This window comes from Kogia breviceps, chromosome 2, assembly GCF_026419965.1.
Source record: "Kogia breviceps isolate mKogBre1 chromosome 2, mKogBre1 haplotype 1, whole genome shotgun sequence".
Classification (NCBI taxonomy): Eukaryota; Metazoa; Chordata; class Mammalia; order Artiodactyla; family Physeteridae; genus Kogia; species Kogia breviceps.
This window is the reverse complement of record NC_081311.1, coordinates 84608381-84621503: the sequence shown is the minus strand read 5'-3', so window position 1 is coordinate 84621503 and position 13123 is coordinate 84608381. Positions and strand designations below refer to the sequence as shown.

The following is a 13123-nucleotide window of genomic DNA, read 5'->3' as shown; positions in this document are numbered from 1 at the left end:
AGAAATGAAAAAGGAGAAGTTACAACAGACACTGCAGAAATACAAAGCATCCTAAGAGACTACTACAAGCAATGCTATGCCAATAAAAACGACAACCTGGAAGAAAGAGAAAAATGTTTAGAAAGGTATAAGCTTCCAAGACTGAACCAGGAAGAAACAGAAAATATGAACAGACCAATCACAAGTAATGAAATTGAAAGTATGATTTAAAATCTTCCAACAAACAAAAGTCCAGGACCAGATGGCTTCACAGGTGAATTCTATCAAAAATTTAGAGATGAGCTAACGCCCATCCTTCTCAAACTCTTCCCAAAAATTGCAGAGGAAGGAACACTCCCAAACTCATTCTACAAAGCCACTATCACTTTGATACCGAAACCAGACAAAGATATTACAAAAAAAGACAATTACAAAGCAATATAACTGGTGAATATAGATGAAAAAATCCTCAGAAAATAGTAGCAAACAGTCCAATGACACATTAACAGGATCATACACCACGGTCAAGTGGGATTTATCCCAGGGAGGCAAGGATCCTTCAATATACTCAGATCAATTGATGTGATACCATATTAACAAATCAAAGAATAAAAACCATATGATCATCTCAGTAGATGTAGAAAAAGCTTTTGACAAAATTCAACATCCATTTATGATTAAAAACTCTCCAGAAAGTGGGCATAGAGGGAATCTACCTAAACATAATAAAGGCCATATATTAAACCCACACACATATGGTCACCTTATCTTTGACAAAGGAGGGAAGGATATACAGTGGAGAAAAGACAGCCTCTTCAATAAGTGGTGCTGGGAAAACTGGACAGCTACATGTAAAAGTATGAAATTAGAACAATCCCTAACACCACACACAAAAATAAACTCAAAATGGGTTAAAGACCTAAATGTAAGGCCAGACACTATCAAACTCTTAGAGGAAAACATAGGCAGAACACTATACGACATAAATCACAGCAAGATCCTTTTTGACCCATCTCCTAGAGAAATGGAAATAAAAACACAAATAAACAAATGGGACCTAATGAAACTTAAAAGCTTTTGCACAGCAAAGGATACCATAAACAAGACCAAAAGACAACCCTCAGAATGGGAGAAAATATTTGCAAATGAAGCAACTGACAAAGGATTAATTTCCAAAATTTATAAGCAACTCATGCAGCTCAATAACAAAAAAACAAACAACCCAATCCAAAAATGGGCAGAAGAACTAAATAGACATTTCTCCAAAGAAGATATACAGATTGCTAACAAACACATGAAAGAATGCTCAACCTCATTAATCATTAGAGAAATGCAAATCAAAACTACAATGAGATATCATCTCACACCGGTCAGATTGGCCATCATCAAAAACTCTAGAAACAATAAATGCTGGAGAGGGTGTGGAGAAAAGGGAACCCTCTTGCACTGCTGGTGGGAATGTAAATTGATACAGCCGCTACGGAGAACAGTATGGAGGTTCCTTAAAAAACTACAAATAGAACTACCATATGACCCAGCAATCCCACTACTGGGAATATACCCTGAGAAAACTATAATTCAGAAAGACTCATGTACCAAAATGTTCATTGCAGCTCTATTTACAACAGCCAGGACATGGAAGCAACCTAAGTGTCCATCAACAGATGAATGGATAAAGAAGATGTGGCACATATACACAATGGAATATTACTCAGCCATAAAAAGAAATGAAACTGAGTTATTTATAATGAGGTGGATGGACCTGGAGTCTGTCATACAGAGTGAAGTAAGTCAGAAGGAGAAAAACAAATACCGTATGCTAACACATATATATGGACTCTAAGGGAAAAAATGTCATGAAGAGGTTAGTGGTAGGACGGGAATAAAACACAGACTTACTCGAGCATGGACTTGAGGATATGGGGAGGGGGAGGGGTGGGCTGTGACGAAGTGGGGGAGTGGCAGGGACATATATACACTATCAAATGTAAATTAGATAGCTGGTGGGAAGCTGCTGCATAGCACAGGGAGATCACTTCTGTGCTTTGTGACCGCCTGGGGGGGTGGGATAGGGAGGGTGGGAGAGAGGGTGATGCAAGAGGGAGGAGATGTGGGAGCATGTGTGTATGTATAACTGATTTAGTTTGTTGTAGAGGGAAAACTAACACACTATTGTAAAACAATTATACTCCAATAAAGATGTTAAAAAAAATAAATAAATAAATAAAAAATAAAGGCCATATATGACAAACCCACAGCAAACATCATTCTCAATGTGAAAAACTGAAAGCATTTCCTCTAAGATCAGGAACAAGACAAGGATGTCCACTCTCGCCACTACTACTCAACATAGTTTTGAAAGTCCTAGCCACGGCAGTCAGAGAAAAAAATAAATAAAAGAAATACAAATTGGAAGAGAAGAAGTAAAGCTGTCACTGTTTGCAGATGTCATGATACTATAAATAGAAAATCTTAAAGATGCCACCAGAAAACCTACTAGAGCTCATCAATGAATTTGGTAAAGTTGCAGAATACAAAATTAATGCACAGAAATCTCTTGCATTCCTATACGCTAAGTATGAAAGATCAGAAAGAGAAATTAAGGAAACAATCCCACTGCAGCAAAAAGAATAAAACACCTAGGAATAAACCTACCTAGGGGGTAAAAGATCTATACTAAGAAAACTATAAGACACTGATGAAAGAAATCGAAGATGACACAAACAGATGGAGAGATATACATGTTCTTGGATTGGAAGAATCAACATTGTGAAAATGACTATACTACCCAAAGCAATCTACAGATTCAGTGCAATCCCTATCAAATTACTAATGGCATTTTCGACAGAATTAGAACTAAAAATCATAAAATCTGTATGGAGACACAGAAGAGCCCGAATAGCTAAAGCATTCTTGAGGGAAAAAAATGGATCTGGAGGAATCAGACTCCCTGACTTCAGACTATACTACAGAGCTACAGTGATCAAGACAGTATGGTACTGGCACAAAAACAGTAATATAGATCCATGGAACAGGAAGAAAGCCCAGAGATAAACCCTTGCTCCTGTGGTCAACTAATCTATGACAAAGGAGGCAAGGATATACAATGGAGAAAACACAGTCTCTTCAATAAGTGGTGCTGGGAAAACTGGATAGCTACATGCAAAGGAATGAAATTAGAACACTCCCTAACACCATACACAAAAATAAACTCAAAATGGGTTGAAGGGGCTCCCCTGGTGGCACAGTGGTTGAGAGTCTGCCTGCTGATGCAGGGGACACGGGTTCGTGTCCCGGTCCGGGAAGATCCCACATGCTGCAGAGCGGCTAGGCCCATGAGCCATGGCTGCTGAGCCTGCGTGTCCAGAAGCTGCACTCCGCAACGGGAGAGGCCACAACAGTGAGGGTCCGCATACCGCAAGAAAAAAAAAAATGGACTGAAGACCTAAATGTAAGACCAGACACTATAAAACTCTTAGAGGAAAACATAGGAAGCACACTCTTTGACATAAATCACAGTAAGATCTTTTTTGACCCACCTCCTAGAGTCATGGAAATAAAAACAAAAATAAACAAATGGGACCTAATGAAACTTAAAAGCTTTTGCACAGCAAAGGAAACCATAAACAAGACAAAAAGACAAGTGTCAGAATGGGAGAAAATATTTGCAAACAAATCAACAGACAAAGGATTAACCTCCAAAATATATAAACAGCCCGTGCAGCTCAATATCAAAAAAACAAACAACCTAATCAAAAAATGGGCAGAAGACCTAAATAGACATTTCTCCGAAGGAGACATACAGATGGCCAAGAGGCACATGAAAAGCTGCTCAACATCGTTAACTAGAGAAATGCAAATCAAAACTACAATGAGGTATCACCTCACACCGGTTAGAATGGGCATCATCAGAAAATTTACATATAATAAATGCTGGAGAGGGTGTGGAGAAAAGGCAACCCTCTTGCACTGTTGATGGGAATGTAAATTGATACAGCCACTATGGAGAACAGTATGGAGGTTCCTTAAAAACCTAAAAATAGAACTACCATATGACCCAGCAATCCCACTACTGGGCATATACCCAGAGAAAACCATAATTCAAAAAGACATATGCACCTATTGTTCACTGCAGCACTATTTACAATAGCCAGGTCATGGAAGCAACCTAAATGCCCATCGACAGACGAATGGAAAAAAAAGATATGGTACATATACGCAATGGAATATTACTCAGCCATAAAAAGGAACGAAATTAGGTCTTTTGTAGAGACGTGGATGGACCTAGATATGGTCACACAGAGTGAAGTCAGAAAGAGAAAAACAAATATCGTATATTAACGCATATATGTGGAATCTAGAAAAATGGTACACGTGAACCGGTGTGCAAGGCAGAGACAGAGAAACAGATGTACAGAACAGACACATATGGACAACAAGGGGGGAAAGCGGGGGGTAGGGAGTGGGGGGTGGGATGAACTGGGAGATTGGGGTTGACATGGATACTCTAACATGTAGAACATAGAGAACTAGTTAAGAACCCGCTGTGTAGCACAGGAAACTCCACGTCGCTGTACGGTAGAAACTAACAGAATGCTGTAAAACAGCTCTGCCCCAGTGAAAGAAAGAAAGGGCTGTAACAGGAGCCTAGCCAAAGAAAAGCAAAACAAACCAACATCTGCCTCACTCCAACACCCTGTCAGGGACAAACTTTAACTCATGTACTCTTTTCACTGATAATTTGAACATTTTTATTACAAGAAAATACTCATTACAAAAAAAGGCCAATAACTGCTGATTATGTGTTGAAGTATTTGTGCTTTATTTTACTGTAATAACAGTCAAATCACAATAGTCTTCATTTTTTTTTACTGAGATATAACAAGTAATGGCAATACCATCATAAATGAAAAATACTTTTATCAAGTTATGTGACAGAATAGGAGATACACATTTTTAAAAAATCCATAAGTAGTATTTAACTACAAAAAACTAAACTAGATAAAACTAAACAAAAAATTGCCTAAATCTGCTCCATATAACTGAATCCTTCTTACCTTTTCTAATTCTTGGCTGTTAATTTCATGTAACCAGCTGAGATGTTCATGAGCTTGCAAAAAATTGGCCAACTGTCCGTGCTGAGAAATAGGCTGAGATAATAATTTGCCTCTCTTTCCTTTCTCCAGATACCAACGGAAGAGAAAGTCTGAAAAATTCTATAAAGGACAAAGCCAAGAATTCAATAATATATAGTAATACAATTTAAAAAAATACATTTCTGATAATAAAGTATTAAATTTTTCCCAAAGGTCTTAGACTCCAGAATACAAATCCAGTTGTAAACACTCATTTCCTTCATTGTAGGGTCCTCAAATCACCTCATTTAACAAATGAGGACATTCAGATTCAGAAAGGGCATCTTGCTCAGGGTCACACAGATGTGCGCTGTCCAATAATATGGCAGTCACTGGTCACATGTAGCTGTTTTAACTTAATCTAAAATGTAAAATTCAGTTCCTCAGAGACACCAGTCACATTTCAAGTACTTGAAGGCCATCTGTGGTCAGACTCCATTTGGGACAGCATATATGAGCAAGATCTCCATTACCACAGAAAGTTCTACTGGACAGTACTGAGACACTATCCTTCCAGAATGAAAGATTCACAGGGGCAGAACTGGGTGCCACGTGTCCATGTGGGCTGGCACAATAAATCAGAATCTAGAGAGGTACATCCAGTTTCCCCACAGGACGGATGCTGGATGCTGGATGCTGGGGTGGTGGGAGAGGCTGGGCTAGAAAGGAAGACAGAAGTGTCCTGCAGTCTCACAGTACTTAAGAGATATTTCCACTAAAGGGGGAATTCTGGAAGGAACACACCAGCCCCATAAGACATCTGAAACCAGAAATGAATGAATTTAACGGAAGCTGCAGTCAAGCCCTGACCCACCTCTATTCTTGATGAATTGAGTGATCTGCCTCTCACCTTACCTGTCTCCCAGGGGAAAGAACAGCATTGATTTCCGCCTTTATGGTTCTTTTATACACAATGTCCAAAATACAATTTAAAAAATTGCAAGGGACCTCCCTGGTGGTCCAGTGGGTAAGACTCCATGCTCCCAACGCAGGGGGCCCAGGTTCAATCCCTGGTTGGGGAACTAGTTCCCACATGCATGCCACAACTAAGAGTCTGCATGCCGCAACTAAAAATAAAAGATCCTGCATACTGCACCAAAGATCCCATGTGCCTCAACTAAGACCTGGCACAGCCAAAATAAAAATAAATAAATACTTTTTAAAAAAATTGTAAGACAGGGGCTTTCCTGGTGGCGCAGTGGTTGGGAGTCCGCCTGCTGATGCAGGGGACGCAGGTTCGTGCCCCGGTTCGGGAAGAGCCCATGTGCCGTGGACCGGCTGGGCCCGTGAGCCATGGCTGCTGAGCCTGCGCTCCGCAACGGGAGAGGCCACAACAGTGAGAGGCCCGCGACCACAAAAAAAATAATAAATTTTTAAAAAATGATTTAAAAAAATTGTAAGACATAAGCAGCAGAATAATATGAATATGCAGGCAGCAGAAGCAGACCTAAGAATGATCATTTTGGAATTAGCACAAAAGGACTTAAAATAACTAGTAAACATATTAAAGAAAATAAAAGGAACAAAGCACAAAAGGATGGAAAATGTCAACAGAGAATAAGAATCCTTAAAAAGAATGAAAATTATGATGGGCACAAAGTACTTACTTCAGCACTATTGTGAAATACGAGATAAGCCATGTCCAGCAATCAGGTACTGATTGAATAAGTTACATCCAGTCCATGAAATACCATAACAACATTAAAAATGTGGTTGTGTAATATTTAATGATATGGACAAATGTCTGTTATGTATTAAGTGAAATAAGCAGTTAACAAAACATGTTTGGTAGAGTAAAAAGACTAGAACAATACAAACCAAATGTTAAAAAGGGTTCTCTCTGGGTGGTAGAATTATGAATGATTTTTTATCTTCTTTTTTGTTTACAGTGGTTTCCTGAATTTTATACAATGTTACCTTTACAGTAAGAAAAAAAATCAGTTTGTACATAAAGATCAACTGACTGAACAGACTGGCTTTAAGGAACAACTTAAATGTACCTGAATAGTGTCACAATGCGAACCTAAAAAAAAAATAGTAAGTGTAAAAAATCAAAAACAAAAACAGGAAGCATGTCAAAGAAGGAAAACAAGAATCTTAGGTGTACGGAAATCTGAACTCTCTAAAAGTAGCATCCCATGCTCCCGAGATCTTCTACTCTAACTTTAGAACTCTAGCAATATCCGTATCCCTAAGTACTTTTAATTATAACTGAAAATATAAGAATAGAAATAAAAGTCTTAACATATTTTTCAAAGGTCAAAGAATCCATCAGTAATATTTATATATAAAGAATTGTCTACCTATTTACAAAGAAACATAATGTACAAATTAGTATCTGGTAATCTGCAAAAAGACTGTATCATCTTCCAAAAACCCCAAGTAAGATTTGAAATGGTAAAGGCTTCTTAGAGGATCCCCTGCCTGCACCCCCAGGGTTCGTCACCTGATCAGCAAACTGTGTCATGTAGCGCTGCAGTCTGGTCTGGTTGTCAGTCTGCTCACACATTTGTACTAAGATATCAAAGTCACAGTATTTTTCTGCTAATGAAGCAGCCCATGGGTACTGGCCTAGTGTGACTATGGAAATGAGAACAGATGGAAAAAAATCCTGTTAGCGAAAACTTAATATGTAATAAAAAATATATTCCTTGAAATTTTACCTTTATTCACATTATATACTAAAAATAATTAACAGAAACCTTTCCAGTTACTGGCATTTCGTTTCATAATCCATATAAACTCATTAAAGATGTAAAATCGGTCCCTTGCTTCATCACTTTCCACCTAAGATGCTATTCCCTTCCTTCATGTAGCAAGACAAGCTACTTCTCTGAATCCTGGCTGTGACCGTCTCGTGTCCTCCGCTGAAGAGCCATACCACCTCTCCCCACCCTGGAACGACCTTTGTCTGCTCTACCCTGTGGTCTAAGCTGTTCCTGTGAAGGTCTGAGATAGTAAGCAGTCTCCAACATGCTGTTAATTTATTCATTTTAAAATCATCTTTAACACCATCTAGGACACTTGTTACCTGGTAAGTAATGACAACGAGGCTGAATAAATGAACACAGAGAGCTGTACACAGGAAAGCTCTGCTCTAAGCTCTGAGCTACAGCTGGGTTAATGACATTACGCTGCCTAACATACCGTGAATGATTTGGCTCCTACATCCGTTCTGCAGACTCAAGGCCCACAGCCCTCACTAAATATCAGGCACTTACGAAGCGGAGATAAGAGATCTGATCTTTTCTGCAGATATTCCATTTCCAGACTGTTATATCTTTCTTGATCACTGGATCTGTCCACAGACTTGAGCTGAGAAACATAACCATCCAGGAAGCAATCAATCAGTGCTACCAGCTGCTCTGTCAGAATGTTTCGGAGGTTGCTGTCTGCCTGAGGATAAACCATTTTCAGGATAATCCCATGCTGGCGCACTATCACTGCCCGGATGCCAGCAGGACCGCTCGTTGCTGTAAAATCACACAAAATAATATGACAAGTAAGGATTCTATAATGGCTACAGGAAAGACCAACTGACTAAAAATTATATCCCGTCAGCCTTGATGGATGCCAAAAGAAATCAAACAGGAGGTCAGCTGATACTTCTCTATGTCCTGTTCAAACCCATCTTCTCTATGAGGATGGCCTCAGCAAAGCCAGGTAAACATGTTTCTTCTTCCTTCTAAATTCCTTTAATGCTACTCCCCTTACTTCCTTGTAGTAAATCAACAAAAAATACAGTCAGTACATCCAGGGCCTGCTGCTATGAATAACTATACGTACGAAAACCTAGTAGATGCATGAGTACCTGTTTAAAAAACTGAGTTACAGAGAGATCTACAAATTATTCCAAGACAAGAAAGTGATTTTCATAAGAACTACTCATTTTGGAGACGGCACTTATGTTATTTTTCATTTCACTTACAAACTTGCACTAGGAGAACAATATGGCTTCCGAAAATAGCAGACCATTAGAAATATATTTTGAACAACTGCTAATGAATCAGTATATTTGGGCTCAGTGCTTGCAGTCTCACCTGTCCATGGAATATACTCAGGTTCTTTTTCTGCTGGCTCTTCTCTTCTATACAAGGAGTTTCTGTTTTGTCGGTAATGACTAGCAGCTTGCAGCATGTCCTGGAAAATGAAATGTGTTACCACATGCAGGAAGCACGGGACCCCAGGATCTCTAAGACAATCCAAAACATCAAGTTTATTATTACAAAAACTTACTCGGCACAGACCTGTACGACTACTTTCTGATTCTTTCTGCATTTGAAATTTGTTTTACTCTAGAGTTTACCTTCAGTTTTAGAAAACTATGGTAACCGAACTAGGAAAACCATTACTATAAAGTCCATGAGCTAAAATCAAATGAAACATTTTAATCAATAATATAAGTAGTGTGTTTTGTGTAATTAAAAAGCAGACAGGGGCTTCCCTGGGGGCGCAGTGGTTGAGAGTCCACCTGCTGATGCAGGGGACGTGGGTTCGTGCCCCGGTCTGGGAAGATCCCACATGCCGCGGAGCGGCTGGGCCCGTGAGCCATGGCCGCTGGGCCTGCGCGTCCAGAGCCTGTGCTCCGCAACGGGAGAGGCCACGGCAGTGAGAGGCCCTCATACCAAAAAAAAAAAAAAAAGCAGACATTTGCAATGATATACATGTCCTTCTCCAAATAAAAGGTTTATTCTACCAAATAGAAACTTTTAACATGCACAAGGCAAACACTCAAATGTATATTAACTGACTGATAAAATGACTGAGGTTTTCCTAACTTTTTGGAATTAACAAATGGCTAAACCATTATGGATTACTGGTGATGCAAAGTAGGAATATGGAGACCACTTCTCCTCTATCCACAGTCTGGGCTTTGATTTGCTGGTATCTTCACCATACGTTTGTACCTTGAGAATACTGTTCACACTGATCACCACCTCCGCCCATTCAACTGATTCCAAGGACGTGTCCTTCAAGACTTGCTCCTCGTGCTCCAGTAAACACTCACAGATGGTATCTACCTGGGACACCTGAGGGAGGACAGAGATGGCACCTACTAGTAACAGAAACCATGCTGATGGGTGACAATTATAACTGCCTGGAATTGACTCAGCAGGCTTTCCTAAGTCACACCCTCTACTCAGTAGTCAAAGGGACAGTGATGAAAACAAATTTAAAAACCAAGAAAAGTTAGAATCTCCTAACTTTTAAAAGGTAGGGAGCCCAAATAACTGAGTCTGATAAATAAGCAAATTCTGGATTGGTAGCCGGTAGATATTTTAATTTAAATATCAAGTAACTGAAATATTTGTTTATTATAGCTATGAGGGCTCAATGCCACCTTTAAATAGTAGTAGGCTACAAATGATGTCACATAACAATGCGAGACCCCAAAGTAATGAATTAAACGAATGAACTAATGGATTAAAATAGTTATCCAACCAATGAACTTGCTAATTTCTTTCTTTGAAGAACTGCTTTTCTTTAGACATAATAGAAATGTTTGTAGAACAGCAGTAGCTAAACAGAAACTAACTACATACATAACTTGTAACTGTTCTATTTTTTGTCATTAATTAACACATGAAGGTAACTGTGCAAAAATGTTAAGCACTGAAACACTTGTTTCCAGTTTCAGCCCACAGTTAAGCTTTTCCCCCTTTATTTATCAAGTGGATATTTACTTGGCATTTAGAGTTTGCATAGCATTGGACGCTCAGAGATAAGAAGAAATGGAAATTAGATTCGCTGCCCTCAAGGAGCTTACAAACTAGTTGAAGGAACAATTCATAAGCACATGCACGATGGAGCCCAAACAAAATCACTCTTCTTCCTTTAGTATTTCTGATGTCAGTCAAAGGCATCCTAACAGCCCTAGCAAGAAACCTCTGGCACGTTGAATTTTAAAGAATTTTTTTACATTGTTAATGTGAAAAAGATAATGAAAGCATATGTGATATAAAGGGCAGGAAATAATATAAAAGCAAATAAAATGCCAAGACACTTGCTAGACAGCCTTACCACGTGAGTTACGTGTTCAGTGGTTTCAAACATTGCTCATAAGCTGTACCAACACTGTTGAGGGCTTGTTCTGAAGCAGTTAACTCGCTTTATGGAGCCCCAGGAGGTGCGGGGGCTCCTTCCACACTGGCGACAGGTGGAGGGTGAACCCTCAAGCAGAGTCTATCCAGGGCTGTGAGATCACATCTCCCCTACACAGCCCACCAATCAGAGCCTGACTTGGGTTAACCAGCTCTTCTCGTAAAATGTACACCTGTTTGTAATGTAATTTACCACTCCCAAGTGGATGGACAGGTAAAAAGAAAAAAAAAATTGATACATATTTTTTCGCTAAACACATGCATACCCTCTTCAGCTCTCTTTTTACTATGGTTATGCCATGTGGGAGGACCTTTAGAACTTCACCCAAAGGAAGATTAAGACCAGTAAATGTAAAGAGAAATTAAGATAAATGGTGATGTAAACAGTCTTAAACATGACTATATTCCATATGGAGCATTCTTTTGAGGAACCAGTCACATTTTTAGTTGTTTTTTTTTTTTCTATCATATTCCTACAGTGCTACTCATGAATTATGTATTCATCCAGTCGATAACTTCCAGACTCTTTTTTTTCCAGTTAACTGGAAAAATGTACTTATACTTAATTAACTAGTATGCTTTGCGCTTTGATCCAAAAGCAGAAAAAGCAACCAGGCTCTTGCTCAATTCGTCATTAATAATTTAAAAAGGAAAACAAAACTTTATCAAGTAAAATTATGTATGAATAAAAACAAAAAAGGACACAAAAATGACAACAGTTTGGTTAGATCATGAAATTTGAGGTGAATTTTCTTTTTTTTTCATTCAGATTTCAGGTGTACTTGATTAAAAAAATAAAACAGAAAAGTGCTTTGACTTACATTCCCTAGAAAAAAAGCCCAAATGTATACAAATGAGGCCTTCTTCAAACTAAATACATTTATGGAGTCAACAGAACTGAACATAGGTCAGGGTCTTATTTTTGGTTGCACTACGTCAAATATTCAGAGTAGAAGAGACACTTGGCACAGGCTGTTAGACGCTAGATGACAGCCAGACTGCACGAGGAAGAAGATAAAATTAGAGGCACCAAACAGAAAAGCTTTCCAAATGCAAAAAAACAATTCCAAATTCCACAGAGCTGGGGGAAGAGCTAGCACTGTTGCTAAACTCAGATAACGCCACAAAAGGGAGAAGCAGCAGCCCTCGTGAAGGACTCTGAACTCCTGAAGCAACTGACTAGCACACCCAAAACAGCCTGCTGAACGGCGGCTCAGAGCCAGGGCCTGTGGGCTCAGCTGAGTCAACGGGTCCCTGGGTCTTGGCGTCCACACCTGTAAAGGGAGACGGGAAAGTCAGCCCTGCCTTTCACGGGGCTGTGAGGTGTCACTCAGGGGCCAGAGCTGTGTGCTCTGGCCAGTGTCCAGCTGCCGCCAGCTGGCCAGCACCTTCATCTTTCCTCCCTCCCGAGTTTACAGCAGGTTCTCCTTTTCCTCTGAAGATAAACCTGAGTTTAAAAGTGAGGTGTAGAGCAGGATCCCAGCAGGCAGCTGAGGAGAGTTTAGTGAAGGGACTGTTTACAGAGATGTGGGCGGGAGTCAGGGGGCCAAGGCGGGATGGTGCAGCCATGGGCTAGCAAGACGGGGAGCCACGATTAGGTCCAGGCCTCAAGGAGCACTGGAACAGGGCAGTGGCTGGAGGGGCGGCGAGGGCGGCCTGAGAGGAGCCTGGTCTGACAGCAGGCACAGCAAACAGGTGCAGCAGCAAGGAAGGAAGCTGGGGACGACAGCTCCAAGCTCTGACCTGATGGTGCTGCACCTTCATCAAAACAACAGAAGCCGGGGGATGGGGGAGCCCACCATGGAGATGCCCTCCGGGGCAGAGTCAAGACGTGGTGTGGAGAAACACAGGAAAACATAGAGACGTGACAGGGAAGGCTCTGCAGTCATCTTTACGAGCCCTAACTTA

General features: G+C 40.1%; 1 protein-coding gene across 2 annotated transcripts in view; it reads right to left on the bottom strand.

Moving 5' to 3' along the window:
- The window catches only part of NUP133 (nucleoporin 133), a 56487-nt gene that overhangs the window by 12890 nt on the left and 30474 nt on the right, over positions 1-13123 (bottom strand). For both annotated transcript variants that reach the window (XM_059053887.2, XM_067025749.1), the window contains 5 exons: positions 10022-10144; positions 9155-9254; positions 8336-8587; positions 7561-7694; positions 5037-5195 (listed from right to left, as the gene is read on the bottom strand). In XM_059053887.2, the coding sequence (XP_058909870.1) occupies positions 5037-5195; positions 7561-7694; positions 8336-8587; positions 9155-9254; positions 10022-10144 (768 nt within the window). The remainder of the gene's footprint in view (positions 1-5036; positions 5196-7560; positions 7695-8335; positions 8588-9154; positions 9255-10021; positions 10145-13123) is intronic.